The sequence below is a fragment of the Lithobates pipiens genome, unplaced genomic scaffold, assembly GCF_037356315.1.
Source record: "Lithobates pipiens isolate NorthernLeopardFrog02 unplaced genomic scaffold, aLitPip1_a1.2 Scaffold_30, whole genome shotgun sequence".
NCBI classification, from domain to species: domain Eukaryota; kingdom Metazoa; phylum Chordata; class Amphibia; order Anura; family Ranidae; genus Lithobates; species Lithobates pipiens.
In genome coordinates, this window is record NW_027507791.1 from 139239012 (window position 1) to 139258866 (window position 19855).

At 42.4% G+C, this 19855-nt stretch overlaps 2 protein-coding genes across 3 annotated transcripts in view; one reads left to right on the forward strand and one right to left on the reverse strand.

Moving 5' to 3' along the window:
* Positions 1-5485: 5485 nt before the first annotated feature.
* Positions 5486-19855, reverse strand: part of PPP1R14D (protein phosphatase 1 regulatory inhibitor subunit 14D) — a 54185-nt gene continuing 39815 nt past the window's right edge. The window contains exons 2-4 of one of the 2 annotated variants that reach the window (XM_077464910.1): positions 13094-13183; positions 9407-9439; positions 5486-6925 (exon numbers count right to left, since the gene is read on the reverse strand). In XM_077464910.1, the coding sequence (XP_077321036.1) occupies positions 6857-6925; positions 9407-9439; positions 13094-13183 (192 nt within the window). In that variant the 3' untranslated portion in view covers positions 5486-6856. The remainder of the gene's footprint in view (positions 6926-9406; positions 9440-13093; positions 13184-19855) is intronic. The other variant, XM_077464911.1, reaches the window with a different exon arrangement.
* LOC143943260 (posterior protein-like) lies at positions 17405-18893 on the forward strand. The gene has a single exon (XM_077464909.1). The coding sequence runs from the start codon at positions 17432-17434 to the stop codon at positions 18884-18886; it is 1455 nt and encodes a 484-aa protein (XP_077321035.1). The 5' UTR covers positions 17405-17431; the 3' UTR covers positions 18887-18893.

Consider the following 19855-nt stretch of genomic DNA (forward strand, 5'->3'; position numbering starts at 1 on the left):
ATGGCCACTTTCAAGTTCATGTGTTCAATCGTTCATAAGAAACATCGTTTGTTAGCCCACTCCAAAGACAATGTTTTCACAAATTACACTTCACTACATTTCTTCACACTGCAGGTAAGTATTCCAGCTTTACAAAGTGTCCAAAATAATGTTCTCACCTTTGAACTCGGCCAAAAAATAAAATTGTATGGCACTTCCAAGCAATGTTTCATATTCCTATTTCTGCCCTCTGTGTGCTAAGTATTCCTTTTTTACATTCTCATAGGGGAGAAGACTCGGGAAGTCTGAGGACACCAGGGACCCCACACCTCCCAAAGAAGGTGAAATTCCAACACCAGAAGCAGAGGAGGAGGAGGAAGGAGAGATTGTTGAAGTTGGACAAATTGTCACCACAACAGGTGAGTGTCGGAGCCCACAGCTTCCGGTAAGCTAATCAATGTATATCGTCCTATTTATAATACATGGTGTTTTATTTTTGTGTTTTGAAAAAACAAATTTTGTATTTTAGAAAAAGCCAAAATTGGAAGATGCACACAGTGTCAACATGCCCTATCTCCCATCATGGGGGATCAATGTACATGTTTTGTGGAAAGTGGCTGAGATGAAGGGGTTGCACCCCCAAAACATGTACATTGATCCCCCATGATGGGAGATAGCACATGTTGACACACTGTGTGCATCTTCCAATTTTGGCTTTTCCAGGGGTGACACCCCATCTGATGGAGGCAATATCAGCCCAGTTTTTACATACTCATGTCTGATATTGTCTTCACTTTTCAAATTTGAACTTTGCAAGTTCCTGTGTTCTGTATGTTACGCTTTGATACATGCCTGTTTACACAAAAATGCCAAGTTACAAAAAAGTTACCTAAAATAATGTTTTTGATACACCGAATATGTTGGTTTGTTGTAAAACCCTTTTCTAAACGCACATGTGAATGTGCTTTGATTCAAAAGTTTAATTATCAACAATGTGTGGCTTCCTTTTTCAATGCACAAAAGCAGTATTTGGAGTAAAATTGTTGTTTTCGGTGACAATGGGTGTTATTTACTAAAGGCAACTCCACTTTGCGCTCCAAGTGCAGTTTCAGGTGCACTTTTGTAGTGCACTTGTAATGCATAGTGGATGTGCCTTTAGTAAATAACACTCACAGTGATGTGTAAATTTTCCCAATCCCGCCATTTTCCTGACCCCACATATTTCTGCCATGGTGCTGAAAATGAGCAAGATTTTTGTCAGTCACATACATTAGTTAACAAAAACAAGGTGTGTGTGTAGCAGACCCACAACATAATAAGATTATCTGAAGAAGAGCCTGTCCTCTCATCTCGCTCAGAACTTGGGTTTGCACTGTTGTAGAAAAAGGCCCAACGAAAAAAGCAAAAATACCTAGGAGACAGCTAAAACCAAGCCAAGCAGTAAATAAAAACAAAGATTATTGTACTTTCAAAGAAAAATTTATTACAAAAATGCCTCTCAGACACTGTCTGGCATATCAATGGCCCCCCTACCCACAAAGTACTCCATGTATTGGGTTCTGACCTCGCTTTGGGGGGGGGGCAAGACAGGACGAGCAGCTTCAAGGGCCGTGAGATTCTAATTTTCTGGCAAGTCTGCATCAGGGCCAACTGAGGCCACATAGTTTGCTGAATGTCTTTTCAAGAAATTGTGCAGAACACAGCAGGCAAGCACTATATGATTGAGTTTATATTCAGCCATGTGGATTGGCGTTAAAAAAAAGGCGGAACCGGCTGTCCAGTATTCCAAAAGTGTTCTCCACGACTCTTCTGGCTCTGGCCAGCCGGAAATTAAAGATCCTCTGATCCGGGTTGAGGGTCCTCATCGGGAAAGGCTGCATCCACGACGAAGACAAACGGGAGTCCTTCCTGATTCTCCTCTTGAGGTGGCAAGCCCAGACTGCCACTCTGGAGATGCCAGTTGAATTCCGTCTGTGAGAACACTCCACCATCCGACATCCGGCCATTTTGCCCCACGTCCACATACAGGAAGTCATAGGTCGCTGACACCACCGCCAACATCACAATACTATTAAACCCCTTGTAATTATAATAGTACAACCCCGAGTTGGGGGGTGGGACGATGCGGACGTGTTTCCCATCAATTGCACCTCCACAATTGGGAAAGTCCCAACGGCTGGCAAAGTGGGAGGCCACAGTCTGCCATTCCTGTGGCGTTGAAGGAAACTGTGGAGTGAAACAAGACAAAGAATTTGTAATTTTGCACATCAACATTGCAAGCAGATTAGACACCAACATTTTTGGCCAAGATTAGTATAACATTTTGTGAAATTAGTATTTAAAGCCTAAAGTATAAGGTCCCCTTATCAGAGTCATCACCCCCCCCCCCATCCCCCCCCCATCTGATGGGCCCTTGCAAAAAATGAGGGGGGGGATGTTTTGGACAGGTAACCCTCTCCACTTGATTGAGAGCTGAATGCATAAATGTGTGATACTTTGGGCAGCCCCTCCTTACACTATTGGCAGCCCACCGGACAGGTAAGAAGTGTCATAATACCAAAAAATATTCTGCTATTACCTATCAAGATAATAGGAGAAAAAAAAATATAGCATTTGAAAGTATTGAGGCAGGCCCTTGCACTACATGCTTTGGTGAATTTGTCCATAAATGTGACCAGAAAAAGGTAGGTAGAGTGTGTATTGGGTTTGGTAAAGTCAGCAGATAGCGGATTGCTATCAGCTGACCTAGCAGTTGGGGGGAGAGGGGTTCCTAATGAGTTTGGCCCAACCAAAAAAAAAAAATTTCACTCTGCATGAATTGAAGCACACACATAAAATTTGTAGACATTTTAGGGGGTGTTTAGGGGAAAGCAATACTATGGAGCTGACAAAAGACATTGCTAAGTGACTAGACTATAGGTTTATGGGCCCAGAAGAGCATGGTGGGGAAGTTAGTGAAGGCAAATATGCATGAAAAAGGAAAAAAGCTTCCAGCATGCATGAGGACAAAGGGGCACAGCATATCAATTAGAGCATATTGCAATCATGGTAATTAGGGAATGAGGAAAGAAATCCGAGACACCGTTTAATCTATTACATGTACTTAGACTTACTAATAGCCCTTGCTGGAACCAGTTGTTCCACGGAAGTGCAACTGACACTTAGTAGGCCCAAGGCCCGTTACACTTTGGTATCTAAATGTGATTACAAATTTCTGGAGTTACACCTGGAGTGTTCTAACTTAACTTTCTCTACTTACCCCTTTGGATTACAATTATTTGAGAAACTATTTAAGCTAGTGAAGAAAGAAGAAAAAGGAGGAAATACATTAGGTGACTTGGCTTTTATTCAGCAAAACAGCAAAACAAAACATAAGACCAGACAGACTTGTCTTATCACACAGATGTGCACACAGGTACAGCTCACAGTTCGTCAGCCCACAGGCTTAGAGGTAACAGTTCATGGCTCCAAACACAGCTAAAGTCTTTTGTGGTTTAAGCTCACCCAGCAGGTACACCTTCCAGCAATGGACGTTTCCACACAGCGTGTTGCTGTGTCTTTCTCTCCTACTCAACAACTCCACACTGACACTTTCAGCACGCCTGAAGGGGAAGTACCTGCCTTCTTCAATTAACCCCCTCTTAACCCTGCCCCAGGCTGACCCTCTACACCACCTATTTGCTATATTTTCTGTAAAAGTATTCCTGTTTAAGAGTACAAGTGTGTGGTTTACTGTCTTTCCCCACTAGGTGGAGCCAGAGGATCCTGAGGGATAGACACAGGTACATTATATTGTTTACACTGTATTGTATTATTATTGCACCACAGCTGTGCCAAGGGGACAGTCATTCAGAAGGGGGGTTTCTCAGTAGAATGCAGGCCCAATTTAAATCAGCAGCTCCTTCGGGGGTCAGTGCTACACATGTATCCATAACACTCACATAAAAGGGTTAAAACCAACACATAATAGTCTATCTGAATCGATAAATATCATCCCAGTAATATACTTGGCTTTCCTCTGCTCAGTGTTATAATATCATCTGGAAACTCAGCCTTACACATTATGTCCTATTGGATGGTACATGTTATATTTCATATTGCGCTTTTATGATTTATATGTATTCTTTATATACAGTATTTTTGGGCTTTTTTTGGTGACTTTTGTCACTTATACCATGTACTTATTTTTTAGATGTTTTGTAATGATATTTAATGCTGTACTTTGTACAGTTGTTATTTAACCACTTTGATACAGGGCACTTATATATGTTCCTGCCCAGACCATGCTTTTAGCACTCTCACATTTTAAATGACAATTGCATGGTCATGCAAATCTGTACCCAAAATTTTTTTTATAATTTCTTCCGCACAAATAGAGCTTTCTTTTGGTGGTATTTGATCACCTCTGATGTTTTTAATTTTTGTGCTACAAATAAAAAATACGCACATTTTGAAAAAAACTTTTTTCTTAGTTTCTGTTACAAAACTTTGTAAATAAGTACATTTTCACTGATGGGCACTGATGAGGCTGCACTAATGAGGCAGTACTGATTGGCACAGATGAGGTGGCACTGGTGAGGTGGCATGTATATGCAGCACTGATAGGCGACACTGATGAGCAGCACAGATGGGCACTGATAGGTGCACTCATAGGTGGCACTGATGGGCACTGATGGGCACTCATAGGGGGCACTGATGTCTACTCATAGGTGGCACTGGAGGGCACGTATAGGCGACACTGGTGGGCACTGATGGGTGGCATTGATAGGCATCACTAATCAGATGTGCTAGCAGGCATCACTGATGGGCACAGAGTGCCATCCTAATGGGCAATAATTGCCATCCCTGGTGGGCTCTAGTGGGCTTACCTGGTGGTCATGGGTGGACATCCTTGCTGGCCATGGGTGGGCATCCCTGGTGATTCTGGGTGGGCATCCTCAGGGGGCTGCAACAATAATCAGTGCAGACCCCCCTGTCAGGAGAGCAGCCGATCTACTCTCCTCTACTCGCGTTTGTCAGCGCGAGTAGAAGAAAAGCCGATGCATGTCTTTTCCTGTTTACACTGTGATCAGCTGTGATTGAACACAGCTGATCACATGGTAAACAGCCACCGTCAGAGGCTTTTTAGCTGGGAGATGCAGTGTGTCAGACAAACACACCACACCACCGATTGCTGTGCTGCGCGCCCCCTTATCCTGCTGTCATATGATGCCCAGTCTGGATAACTGAACCATTTCCTGGCTTTCATTCTGCTATAGGACAGGCGGAAAGTGGGTAAGTACCATAACTTGCTCATCTTCACTGGAAGTGATGTCACTACCTGACTTTAACTATGTCTGTACTATTAGAATTGTAATTCTTTATACTTGTGGACAGATATCAGCAAAGTGTATTAGCAGTAAACTTCTGCCTTTTAGTGTGTTGAATATCCAATTGAAAGTGTTTTATTATAATTGTTCGACAACTGAAAAAAATACCAATGTGAAGAAAGTCTGGCTGTCCGCAATTCCATAAAATCACCTTTTATTGATGCAGCAAATTAACAACGACAATCCACAATGTACAAATGAGAATATAGCATACAGCTAACGTGTTTCATATCATTCTAGGCGCTAAATCATAGCTCTTTACGTTGTGATTTCTGTGATGTACAGGGCTTGCACCCTTTAGTGTGCAGTGGCAGTGGGAACAGCGGAGACTCAACTGGCAGTGGGAACAGCGGAGACTCAACAAGTAAAAAAAAAAATACTTGTTTATCCTACCAGAAAACTGGTGAGCTAATAACTCTGCCTGTGCTGACTCTTATCAGTTACATTGTTTTCAGCTCTTGGTGCCAGGACTTAAAAACTATTGTGCACCCATTCCCAGCATTACAGGAGCAAAGACCAATGGTTTTTCAGTCCCAGCAACAAGGCAGATCATGGGGGGGGGGGGGTTTCAGCCAGGCTTCCGGGGGGGGGGGAGTGAGCAAATGGCCTACAGGTTAAGCACTTACAATTATGAACATTTCACAGAGCTGCACGTTTTTTTTTTTTAATGCTTACTGGGACCCCTTGACTGCATAGGCTAGTTTCTAACAAAGGGGAACATAGAATGTAGGTGAACGAGAAGATGGGAGGGAAAGGTTTACGTAATCTTGCCCTAGGGTAAAAGTATTGCTCCTCTATAGTTACAGTACAGTGAGTAAGGACTATCGCCCTAAGACAGGACGTGTGCTACCAGAAGGTTTACCATATAGCCACTACAAGCCACAATACACAATGAAGTTTGATCTAACAGCAACTTCCTTCTCTTCCAGAATCCATACAGTATATGCTCTTAACTTTTTCGTAGCTACCAGAAGGCAGAGCAGTGCTGAGCGGATTCTGAAAAAAAAAACACTAACTAGTCATAACTTGAAATTCTGTATATAACATTAAGTATTGTCTACATTGAAAATTAATACAAAACTGTATTTTCCATCACTTGAAGATAAGCATGTGTTCAAAACTAATGTAAAGAGCTCCATGATGTCATTATATTAAACAGACTGTTTTCAATAAGCAATGGACTAACGGAAGCACAGCAGTGGTCATTAGAGACATCATGGTGGATACGTTGGAGGTCAGCTTTTTTTACAGCTTTTACTGCAGTCACCTTCACTATCTTTTGGATTTGCAGTGCTGTCATCAGGCTTATTGGAGTATGAAAAGGATAATCCACATAAAAAACTCAGTATCTTCTCCTTTCTTTTTTCATATACTAAGTTAGAATTGCCATATTAAAACTCTGATATGAAAGATAGATATGTCCAAGAATTCAACGTCTCTTCTTTGTCATAGCAGTATCACAAATGGGTTTCTGAAGAATGAAGTCTTAGGAATGTTTCACAGGATCGTCATTTGCGTTGCAAGGCTGAAATTTTTCGCAATCCCTTCAATCGCTCTAATAGTTCCATTGTGAATTTCTGAAACACAAAACTGAAAATCTAGGAAAGGTGATAGTGCAATAAGCAGCAAGGATATTATTTTGAAATGAGAGTCCCCAAACTTTACTTCATGTCCATTTGATTAGTTTAATTATACTTAGAGAATCTATTGTATAGTGAAGCTGACTGATTTGTCCACTCATTGGTTCAAATTAATATACTCCACCCAGATTTCCTAATTGTGGTTAGTGGAACTTAGGCTGGCCATACACAGTGCAAATTTCTTCAATACAACCACGGATTGCAGAAAAGAAATCCACACAATTCCCCTATTAACACAGACAGTGTTGATAGGAGAATCAGCAATTGTCTTCTCCTGGGGGGAAGGGGAAACTGTCCCCACTGGGAAAAGACAGTGATTATTGCTAGAGGCCATAGCAGCCACTAGCGATAATTGCAAGAGAATCCAGCAGGCCTGGTTATACCCAAGTTGATCGATCAATTAATTTGGTACATTCAGCCTGCCCATTAACGTATTTGAACCACGTATGACCAGCTATAGGGTTTTATTCACTGTTTGGCCCATATTTTTGTGTAGAACAGAGGTCTCCAAACTCTCTAAACAAAGGACAAGATTACTGACCTTCAGACTTTAGGGGGTCCGGACTGTGACCATTGGGAGTAGAAAATGCTCCAATGTTAGTGGGACTAAAAATAAATAATGCCTCAGGCTTGGTTGTCAGTGGGAGTAGGGAATCACATATTGATTAGTAGTAGGAGGAATAGTGTCCCATCATTGGTTTTGATGGGAAGAATAGTGACCCATCCCTATTGTGGGTACAATAGTGCGCCAGTTTTGGTGTCAGTGGGAGGAATAGTGCCCAATCATTGGTATCAGTGGGATGAATTGTGCCCCATTGTTGGTGGCAGTAGGAATAGTAGTCATCCATCATTGCAGTAAATGGGAAGAAAAGTGCCTTGTACCTTGTACCAGTGGGAGCAATAGTCCAAGTGCTGGATAAAGATGAGCAGAGGGCTATATCTGGCCCACAGGCCAGAAAAAGAAATACTGTGTTTAATAGATCTTTCATTTAAAAAAAAGCAAAAAAGTATAATTTTATAATTCACAGGAACAATAATTTAGTCCTCTCCAGCAGGGTATTTGTGTATTACCACACAAGCTATATTTATGTTTTTGCTAAAGGCAGTATTAAGCCAATCTGTGGCACTTTTAAAGGGAAATGATAGTGTTTTTTGATTATAAACCTTAATAGAAATGAATGTAAAAATAAACTGATATTGTATATTATTTTACTATTTATTAAATATCCTTATTTTACATATAAACATTTAATACAGGTTGCCTCAGTGTTTTATGTGTGCAGTAAAAGCTGGGCTGTCTAATAAGAAAGCCCAGCATTAAATAAGCGGTTTACTTGTTGACTGCACCTGCAGACTAAAGTGTGTATTTAAACTGGGATCCTGCTATTCAGTTCTGTACTCACAGTATAGAAGTAAACTATCTGAAAGCCTGGAGTACCATACCTACATTTGACACCTACTGGCCACAAAACGGTAAAGGTGTCATGAGTCTGCAGTAATGTTCATGTCTGTCTGCTTACCTCTCTGTTGTGTTCAGCTTAGAGACCGACACCTGTTCTAACTGCTTAAGTAATCTTCCTTTAAGCACGGTTCCACCCCAGCCTTTAACAGGGAACACTATATTAACCTGTGCACTGCAGCCAAACATCGCTGATCAATATTGTGTGTTTGGCTTCTTGCCATGTGCTCTACATCTGATTCTGTTTACCGCCCTTGGCTTGTTTTTGACTATCCTTGTCTGCTTCATACCCTGACCTTTGGCGTGTTCTTTGACTGCCCCTGTCTGCTCGTTGCCCCAACCTTTTGGCTTATCTCCTGACTATCTCCTGTTATCCCGGTCTGCTGCTTCCTCCAGTAGCCTACTGTGAGCATATGCTGGGAGAACCTGGGGGCCGCAACCTGGAGCCAGTTGCAGCAAAGTCCATCCCCACCACTAAGGCCTCTGGTGAACACCCACTGGATCTTAGACTCAGCACCCTGGGGAATCTCATGCTCTAGCTCCCAGTGTGATCCGTGTTGGTGCTCCAGAGGACCTGCTTTCCTGAACCCCCCAGAGCTCCATCTGTGGCAGTTAGCCGTAAGGTCCACTACCTTAGCGGTGCACTCCTGACCCCAACAGCGTGCATCTGTCACTTGGCCTCAAGTGACCTGACAAAAGGTTAACAATTTATAAGCGATACTTCACATTTATCTGAATTTTTAATAAATAAAATACATTTTGAACAATACTTATTCCTGAGTGTACTACTGTACACTCCCTTTAAGAAAACTGAAGACAAATAAAATTAAGGTCCAAGCAACAATCCTTGGTTATTGCACTGTTTATGCCTTTCTGATGGCTAGAGGGTAATTTGATGGAAAGAATTTAAAAGGCACCTCTTACTTGAAAATGTGCATGTTTAAATCAGTGTAACTTACTTGTGTAGGTCTGATACATTCTTGAAGAATATCCTGGCAAAACAAATATATAAAGTATAATCTTTGTGTCATGCTTCCAGCAATCACCATTTTTATACTTGTTATTGTACACATCGGTTCATGTATCAACTCCAATTAATATCTAGTCTGCATCACTATACAATGTAATTCATAATAAGGGGAGCGCAAAGCATGTCAAAGGATTTTTTTTGTTTCAGATTGACACCTGTCATTCACCCTCTATCTGTTTATCACCAAGAGTGAAAGTGAATGAAAATCCCAAATTTTGAGTTGCAACCAGAACAGGAATCAAGGAAAAATCTTCCAATGGGGACAGTAGTTCTGGTGACCCTTATGAGATGGGGATGAACTTCGGCACAGATTACCGTAGTGATTTCACTGGAATTGGAATGTGTCAAACCAGAAGTGTTAAAACCAAATACGTGCTCCCCCCCTCCACCACATAAAAAAATAATGTGCGAAAACTTAAAGAGGAGGGGGAAGGAGGCAGACAAGCAGAACTTCCCTTTTTGGGTGAGCATTTGATCTGTGGTTTCTACTACACACATACAAGTATCTGTTGCCCTGTCTGTATTTGTAAAGAGCTTGTGCCCAAAAATGATCACATAGATATGAAGTAGGCACAGGTGCTGCTGTATTTCACCCAGACCGAAAGCAGAGACTATTAGGCAAATATTTGCATGTTCTAATGGTTTACCTGCAGATGCCCATAGCTTCTTGCATGTGTATCAAAATTTTTGTGACAAACATATCTCTATCCCATTGTTATTATTTCACATGCACAGTGCCAGATAGGTAGGTCTCTGCTACTGTATGTCTGTAGTGGTCATTTTCCAGTATATTAGTAGGTGAACTTTTTATTGCAATAAAGTTTATATGCAGCTCCTATTATTTTTGTTAATCCTGTCCCTTCTGGTCTTTGATTCTATAGCTAGTTTTAGCTCAGGGCTCAATAATCAGCATAGGCCACAGCCAGGTTAGGCTTTTGATGGCCACTTTTGGTAATTCGACATCCAGTTGTGTGACAGATTAGAAATGACTAGGGACTATTACGCAAGTTCCTGAGTTCCAGTGCCACACTATGTTTTCTGCTGATGAGAATCTGTGTAGCCGGCTGTTAGGACAATGGTTAAAGGATCTCCCCATCACCACTGATCTTGTCTTCAGGTCTGCAACACAAAGACGGATGCCACATTGCGATCATCCTAAGGGACCCCTGCAACTGAACTTTGCAGCAACATTAATCTGGATGTATCTTTATTAATAAATATATATATCCAGGTATATGTGCACAAATCCACCAGGACTCTTGTTGGGCCCTTTTCTGATATTACCTGTTTGTTAACTGGATGTTTGTACTATTAATAATCTTTTCCTATATAAAACTTGTATTATTTCCATAGTGGTGTGCATCTATATACTTATGGTTAATGTTTAAGTTGGTTGCAGTAGTTTCTCCGCTCATAATTACTTTGATTAAATTATTGGTTAATTCCCAGGAGAGGAATCCCCTCTTGTTCACAGAGGGCCCGTCCTGCGTGGAGGCAGTGCCAACTTTACTATAAAACCCACTCTTGCACCTAGTGAAGTTTCTCATTCTCTTATTTACCTACAGGTTTAGCACACTATCCGGTTTGGAGAGGGTCATTTTTTATAACCATACCCAGTTATGCTGTTGCAGCATATGAGGGAGATAACTCAATGTTCTAGCAGCCAGCTACTCTTTGTTACATATCCATACGGTTTAGCTAAACACATGTCCTGCTCTGTATGCATTTATCCCCCCGTATTCTATTTTTACTGTACTGTGAAATGCTCAACTACATGTGTTCTTATGACATATTTCTTCATTTTATAATAAATCTTTAAGACATCTTCATAACATTTTCCTTATTGTAACATATGTGGGTTTAGCTGCATGTTAAGGTGCACATAGACCATAGAATATTATTTTGCTATAGGCGCACCTCCTCACAAATCCTCCAACTCAGAGAGCAGCCTCCCAGTAATCGCTGGCTGCTCCTCAAAAAAAAAAAAAAAAAGCTACTTACAGTTTAAAAGCCTTGGTAAAGTTTATTAAAGCAGAGATCTGCCCACCGCTGCAAAGATTAAAAGCCAGCAGCTGCACGTACTGCAGCTGCTAACTTGTAATAATCGGACACTTACCTATCCTGGAGTCCAGCGATGTCGGCACCACAGCTGATGTTTCCATCAGCTGTCGGGTGCATGCTGCCTCCATTGCTAGTAAAGGAACCCTACTGCGCATGCGCGAGGCTCCGCTTCTCTCTCTTACTGGCGCGGCGGCCAGGGAAGGAGAAAGGAGGAGGAGGAGGGAGCCTGGGCAGTGATGTCAGTACTGTGGCTGAGGCTCCTGGAAGTGGGAACAGGATACCTGTGAAAGACAGGTATCCTTCCCCCCTCCCCTCAAAAGGTGCCAATTGTGGCACCGGAGGGGGGGGGGGGGGGGTTGAGTACAGCAAGTGGAAGTTCTACTTTTGGGTGGAACTCCGCTTTAAGCTCTCCAACATAGACTGTTCCACCTGGTTCACAGAACCCCACATGCAGTTCATTGTAATCAAAGCTTACTCATAGGATGAAGATCACAAGGTGAGAGCTACCCTTATATCAGGGCTCCCACATTTGTGACCATCAAAACCAATCAATTAATTGAGCATGCTCAGAAGTGTAGATGTTTTCAGAAGCAAAAAAAATCACAAGTATACAAACTAGATTCCTGGAGCATTTTATTTTATAAGGGAGGAAGACCCATCCTCAATTACTTCTAGGTCCATTTTGGGAAGTTGTGATGCATATCCCAATCCTCTGTCAGAGAACCAGTGGATATAAAGTAGCCTGGGAAGTATACTCTTACATTTTGAATCTTACTTACAATAGACGATCTCCAAAGCGTTGTTTAGATACTTATAAATACATAAATGATGGAACCGACCACTTTAGAAGCAGAATTAAGACACCCAAACAAAAGTATTTACAGAATTTTTGAAATGCAAAAAACGATTCTCACTACCACAGAACTTAATCACAGAATTAGAGTTGCTATAATGTCCATTGATGACCTGGAAAACTGCAATAGCTGAAATAACGCAATGGTGAGGGGACTAACAGAAGCTACTGGCCCTCAATATCTTAGTCCAACTTTACAGGGAATTTTAATGCCCCCCCCCACCCTGAGGCAGGACTCCTTATTGACAGAGAACACTGAGCTTATGGACCCAAAAGCCCTGACCCTTCAAAACTCAGGGATGTGATCTGCAATCAGTCAATTTTTTTTTCAAACTAAAGAGGATATTAAGAAGAGATGTCCATAATAAAGGTCACAGAAAATTTGATGGCATTTCTATATCTGTCCTCGCACATTGATCTAGACAGACCCTGGCCCTCAAGCTGACACTGCACCCCCTCCTGGAAACATTTGAAAAGTACTAAAAACTAAAGATAATTCCCTAATTCTCCCAACTAGTTATTCAAATTCTAACAGTGTGCTAAAACTTACTCAGTTTTGTTTTTAAAACTTTTGATTGTATTCATAAATAGATTTTAAATAAGTGGTAACTTTGGAACCTTTTGTATTCAAATTTTTTTTGCAAGCAGTATACTGGAAGTCATTTTTCATATATTTTACAATGAAAAATTGAAGGTCTGTACCTGTAGGTTACATTTTTGCTCCTCTATTGAAAGATCCAAAAGATCATCAATATCAATTTCTGGCTCTGCAGCTTCATCCCGCAGCCCCTCCTGTTGTGGGAAATACAAAATGTTGGAATAGAATAACATATAATTTTGGAACTAAACATTGATTTTTGAATGTCTTTGCTCCAGTTGGTCTCTAGTACCAACTGGAGCAAAGATTACAATTAGTGCCTATGCAATTTCAAAATAAAGTCATGGGTAAGACTAATATAAGAGACTGAAATAAGAGATTTTTGAACATGGTTACAGTGGCATTGCATTGTTTTTTTTTTTTTTACTATTCAGATACATGGCATTTAGTGACGTTTTTTAAATTCCAGCTGGCTTCCGCTTTTCCTTTTGTTTGGGGTAACCTAGGAAGAATCCTCAGTATGTTAAAATCCTTAAGCCAGCTGAGAGCTGCAAATAAGGCATAGGAAGGATGCATAAGGTCCAATTTTAAACAATTTAAAAAAATGTTTTCAACCTTTCAAAATTGCATATTATAATCTAGAACCATCTTAAATTCATAATTTTGTGACCCCTGTTTTCTTCCATCTTGAAGCAATTTGTTTCTGTCCATACTCATCACCTTTTTTTTTTTCAGCTTCCATAGTTTCTACCTTATATCCCTTTACTACAAATGTATTTATTAATATTTCTGACTGTTGAAGGTAGTCTGTCTCTCTAGAGCAATTCCTTACAAATTGCCCCTTAGGTATATTAAGTAACTGGCAGGTCACCTGAAGCCAGGTGACAGATGCACCCTGTTGGGGTCAGGAGCACACTGCTAAGATAGTGGACCCTACGGCTGACTGCTGTGGATCAGGATAGCAGGTCCTCTGGAGCACCAACAAGGATCACACTGTGAGCTACAGCATGAGATTACCAGGGCGCGGAGTCTAAGAGCCAGCAGGTATTCACCAGGGCACCTAATGGTGGGGATGGTCTTCGCTGCAACTGGCTCCAGGTTGCAACCCCCCAGGGTCTCCTAGCTCACACTCACAGTAGGCTACTGAAAGATGCATTCAAAACAATTGATAGTCAGGAGATAAGCCAAAAGGTTGGGGCAACAAGCAGGCAGGGATAATTAAGGAACACGCCAAAGGTCGGGATATGAAGCAGACAGAGACAGTCAAGAACAAGCCAAGGTCAGTAAACAGAATCAGACCCAGAGCACACTGCAGGACACACAGGAAGACAAACACACAATATTGAAAAGCAAGTGTCACCTACCTTAAGGCAGAGCCCGGAATGCAGGGAGCGGCTTCTCGTAAACCCCTGACTCGGGAGACCCTGGTAGTAATGACAGGGGCTCGGGAGCACAGAGGGGCACAAGTGCCTGACTGGACAGTTGAAGTAAGAGCAGAAGACCGATGATGGTGGAGGTGTCCTGTAGTCCAGCAGCGGAATGTAGGTAATGGAAGGTTCCGCAGACAGCAGAAGGATTCCTGTAGTCCGGCAACGGGATACAAGTGGTCGCAGGGTACAACGAACAACGGGAGGAGTTCTGTAGTCCGGCAGTGAATGCTGGTGCAAACTGAATACAGCAGGAAGTGGGAAGAGTCCAGTAGTCCGCAGCAAGAGGTAGAAGGCAAACAAAGCGCAGAGGGAGTAACAACCGGGTACGGTGGTAGACTGGGAGGTGTCCTGTAGTACAGCAGCGGTAAACAGGCAACAGACAGATAACGGATGGTGTAACAGTCCAGGTCAGGCACAGGCGAGCAAATCAGGTACAAAAACGGAATCCAGAAGAGTAGTCGGGTACAAGCCAAAGTCGGGGGCAGGCAGCAAACAGCAGAGCCGGGAACAAGCCGGGTTCAATACGGATCAGGATACGGATGCAGGTTCAGGTTCAGATACAGGATACCAGGATACACGGGAACGCTGTTGATCAGGCAGCAAGGCAGTGAAGCAAGGATCCACTTTAAATAGCGCTATTGGCGGCAATTGCGTCAAACGGCCATGCGCGCACCGCCGATCGCGGTAACGCTCTTGAAACTGCACAGAAGATCTTCTGCGACTTACGCCGCTCGGATGCCTGTGAGAAGGATCTTCCTGACATTGCCCCCCTCCAATGGGCAGCCTACGGATGCCCAACTGGGACATCTTACCTGGGTGAGATCTTTTGAATGCCAGAACCAACCTCTTGGCGTGGATACCAGTCTCTGGTTCCCAGGAGTTTTCTTCTGGCCCATACCCCTTCCACTTCACCAGATATTGGACCTGGTTGCGTCTCTTTCTGCAATCTAAAATCGCTTCAACTTCAAATTCCTCCTCACCATTAATAAGCACAGGTTCAGGAGAACCAACGTTCCGATCAGTGAAGGGATCCTGGATTGAAGGTTTTAGAAGGGACACATGAAACTCTGGGTGGATACGCAGCGATTCCGGTAATTTCAGTTCATAAGTGTTGGAATCAGACAGGAATTATTGTTATACATCTACACAGCTGTTTGTACAGCCGAACTCAGCCATAGTGATTGCCAGGCAGTTTCACACGTTTAAAAACAAGGAATGTGACACAACTTGAATAGCAGAATGAGTTTCTATTCAGCCCACCTGGAATGTACGGAACTTCAAAGAGGATATGGCGCCGGCTTGTCTGCAAGAACAGAGGGACAGTTGGTGGGGCGTCCGAGATTAGGCCACGAGATAGCAATCCAGTCGGAGCAGTTGCAATTATGGGCAAACACTGCCCCCAGAGGCCAAGTATGGCAGGACTGGTAGCCTGGGGGAGGAGACGCCCCAGAGACGCTGATTGGTCTATGGGAAAGAGTAGGATGGGCTATGGGGTGTGGTATGGCTGAAGTATGTTTGACAAAAAGGGTTGTGACCTGAGCTCTGCCTCTTTATTCCATCAGAAGACCCAGTCACGAGGATCGATAAGTATAAGGCTTAGATTGCACTGTGATTGTATGCTATGTATTATTGTAACTTCTATTAAAACCTTATGCACGCTGTATTATTCCCTTGGGAAATAAATAAGATTTAATTGACCTTAGACCGTGTATTGATTTCATAGCCAAGGGTGGTAGTAATTCTGATATTACCAATAACATGTGCTTAGCATATTGATTGATAGCTAACCTATAGGGACTAAACAAAGGAATACGTAACTGATAATAACAGCACTAGACTAAATTGATCAGTTACTTCATTTGGCACCCCAGAAGGCGTGTAGTACGTATTTTTTACACAGAATCCACGAAAATCTAATGTATTTTTGTTTCTGAGTCCCTGTAAGTCGCGACGATCCTCAAAGACACCCAGAACTGAAAGTCATCTCTAGTGTGGACAAGATTAGCGCTGGCTCGCGAATTCTGAAACCACGCTTGGATGAGCAGGAGGATTCTGGGAGATATTCCACTGGTAGAACGGACGCGTAAAACCTGGTGAGAATTGTGACTGATATATATATATATATATATGTACATTATTGTTGTGTTTGCTGCAGAAACTGTAACCAGAGGGCAAATTGGCGCACTGGCGAGATAAGGGACTGATCATCCCTGGTTATGTGATATAACCGCAGATTGACAGGATAAATCATACAATTTTGAGGGAAAAGTGGAAATATCCACGTGATTGTGAAAAAGCGGTCTGTCCCAATAGAAATTCCCTATGACCTGCTATCGGGTAGAAGAGCATTGAATAAGAGTGTGTTCTCCTACAGAAATTCGTGGGTAAACGGATTTGTATTTGTTGTTGTTGTTTTTTTTTTTTTTTGGGTGGGACTACAGGTCAAAGCTAGCTTCTAAACAGCTTCCTCTATGTCGTTGTGTGCTTGGTATCTGATTGTTTAGTGTATTGCTAATGCACAGTGTTGGTTAGAGAGTGGCAGGAATTACCATACATCTTTGAGGAAAAAGTGGGAGAAGTATAGGTTTTTATTTCTACACACGTGACAGTGAAATAGCTCTGGTCCAATAAAACCAAGGCATTGATTAAGAGTGTGCCTTGTGTCTTGTATGCTGTAGAACCACAAGGCACTGTAGATTTAAACGTTCGTATCTGTTTTTTTTTTTTTGTTTTTTTTGAGTAGGGGGGGTTGTCCATTTGTTATCTGTTTTCTTTTGTCTAAGCAACTGGCTGAGCAATCTAGTGTGGATAGGCTAATTAGCATGTCAATGGATATCCTTGAAGAGTTTCTTGGGAAAAATGCTTGTATTCAATTCAACAGTATAGTAAAGGATGCTTTAACACACCAATTCAATGATCTATTGAAACAATGCAATACTCATAATGATGCCATAAAGGATAAAAAAATCTTCAAAGAAGGGCAAGAAAAAGAGAATAGCCAATTCTGTACGCATGTTACTGAGAATGAAAGAAATTGCAGAACAGAAAGAGTTGGAGTGGTATAAGGATAGAACAGAGTTACTAGGAAAGATAGAAAATGCGAGTAGAGATATTGCAGCTATAGCGGATATTTGTGAATGTGAGGACCTGAGGAATGAGATTGAACAATTGGTGACTGAGAATAATGTATTGGAACAGGGGTTGGATGAATGGAAGGAAACATGTATGTTGAGAGAACAGTGTATCGCATCTTTAGAAAAGAAGGAGGCTGGGAATGTAAATGCGATAGAAATGCTTAGGGCAGAACTACAGGAATGTAAAAGTCAGCTAGCCCAAAAAGATCATACCATTGTGTCTTTGAGAGCACGGGCAATGGAGAACGTGCACACCCATTGCTGTGCTAACAAAGATGCACATTCCATTGTGACCCAGGATCAAAGAGAAGGAATACCGATCGAACAGCAACCAGTATGTTCGGCTGACAATGCTGAAGAGTCCCCGAATCAAAGTTCTTCTCTCTTCACTCCTGTGCCAGAAAGGACTGGACAAGGATTAGATATCATAAAAAGGGAGGGTAGCACCCAATCCACAACACTCTCCATACAAGATCGCACAAATTTGTGCCAGATTTTGGGAAAGTTTGACACTAGCGCTTCACCCATTAGTCTCTCGAACAGGCTGGAAGCGGTAGTGGCACAGTACATTTTGAACAATAGGGATGCATGCGCACTCCTCCGCGCATGGCTTCCATTGCAACTGTGTGAAAAACTGCAAACACCAGTCGGGAGTCATAGAGGTCTATCTCCCGAGTTAAACTCAAATTGGGGGAACTCGGCAGATAGAATGAGGGAAATGCAGCGCATAATGGGAGGAAGAGATACTAGGGGTTCAGACGCACTGGAAAATACAAAGTTTAGGAGGGGAGTTGATCCAATACTCTTTTGCAGTGAATACTTCTCCATTTATAAAGCCACCTACAATTGTCCTGATATGTCTCCTGATGACAATAGCTTTCTGTGTTCTATGGCTAATAAATGCACATGTATAGATTACCATACCAGAATTGCACTGAGGAACGCCACCTCGTATCAGACCTTTATAAACATATTAAGGGACTGGGTTCGGGAGACAGATCAAGACAATAGGCCCCATAAAAGAGTTGCGGAGATAGTTAAAAGCGAACCTAGAGTGAGATTCGCAGGCAGGTGTTACAGATGTGGCAATACAGGCCATGTGATAAAGGACTGTAAACTGCCTAGGAGGAACATGGGTGAGAAGAAGCCTTGGCATAAGAGGGAACAGCAAAAACCTGGACCAGATAAGGTGGCGAAGGAGCCAAACGAGGCACCTGATGCTATAATATATGGTTCTCTTCGGGGGGAAGTACAGAGGATAGGGAAAAGGATTGAGGAAAACCACGAGGAGTATAAAATCCCTCCCCCAACCAATCCTTATTTTAAACCATAGGGATGTCAGGCCCCGGAGTTGTCCCTAATATGTCAGCTGGACAGGGACAAAAGCGGCAGACCACGTATCCGAGGGGCGATAGGGGGCCATCGCACAAATGTACTTTTGGATACAGGGGCAGCTGTCAGCATAACTAACATTGAACTTCAAAAGGATCCTGCGGGGAGGCAAATTTTCCTTAGAGGATTCGGGGGACAACTAGTACCCTCTGAGCAATCAATACCCGTAAACATAGAAATAAAGAGGTTATGTGTGGAACACAGTTTGTTTCTTTCCCCAACACATGAGGGCACTATTTTGGGCTCTGATGTCATGGGGGCACACGGACTGATTCTCGATCTATATAATTGGGTATTGTGGAAAGGGTCTAGATACAAAGGCAAGGTGCATACGGTCATAGACAGCGGTGAGGTTGCATCAGTTAAAACAAATGAAATCCTTGACCCGCAGGCAATACTGAAAACAGAGGACCAAATATTGGCTAAAATCTTGTGGCAACATAACAAAGTGTGGGCAACATCTAAAGCGCAATGTGGTAAGGTTTCAAACATGATTGTTAAAATTGAGGGCCCTGATCCGCCACCTCAGCGTCAGTACAAAATTCCACCCGAATCTATCCCATACATAGAGAGCACAGTGAGGAATTTATTGGCACAAAATGTAATTAAAGAATGCCAGTCTAAAACAAATGCAGCCCTCTGGCCAGTGAAGAAGGAGGGGGGGTGGAGGCCCACTGTAGATTTCCGTGCGCTAAACAGATGCACCCCATCTATTACAAATGTAGTTGCTAAGATGCCAGATATGATGACGGCACTGAAACCTTCAGCGAGGGTGTACTCATCAATTGATATATCAAATGGCTATTTTTCAATTCCCGTACATGAGGATAGCCAATACAAGCTAGCCTTTACATTTCAGGGAAAGCAGTATGCATTCTGTCGATTGGCCCAGGGGTTCAAATCCAGCTCT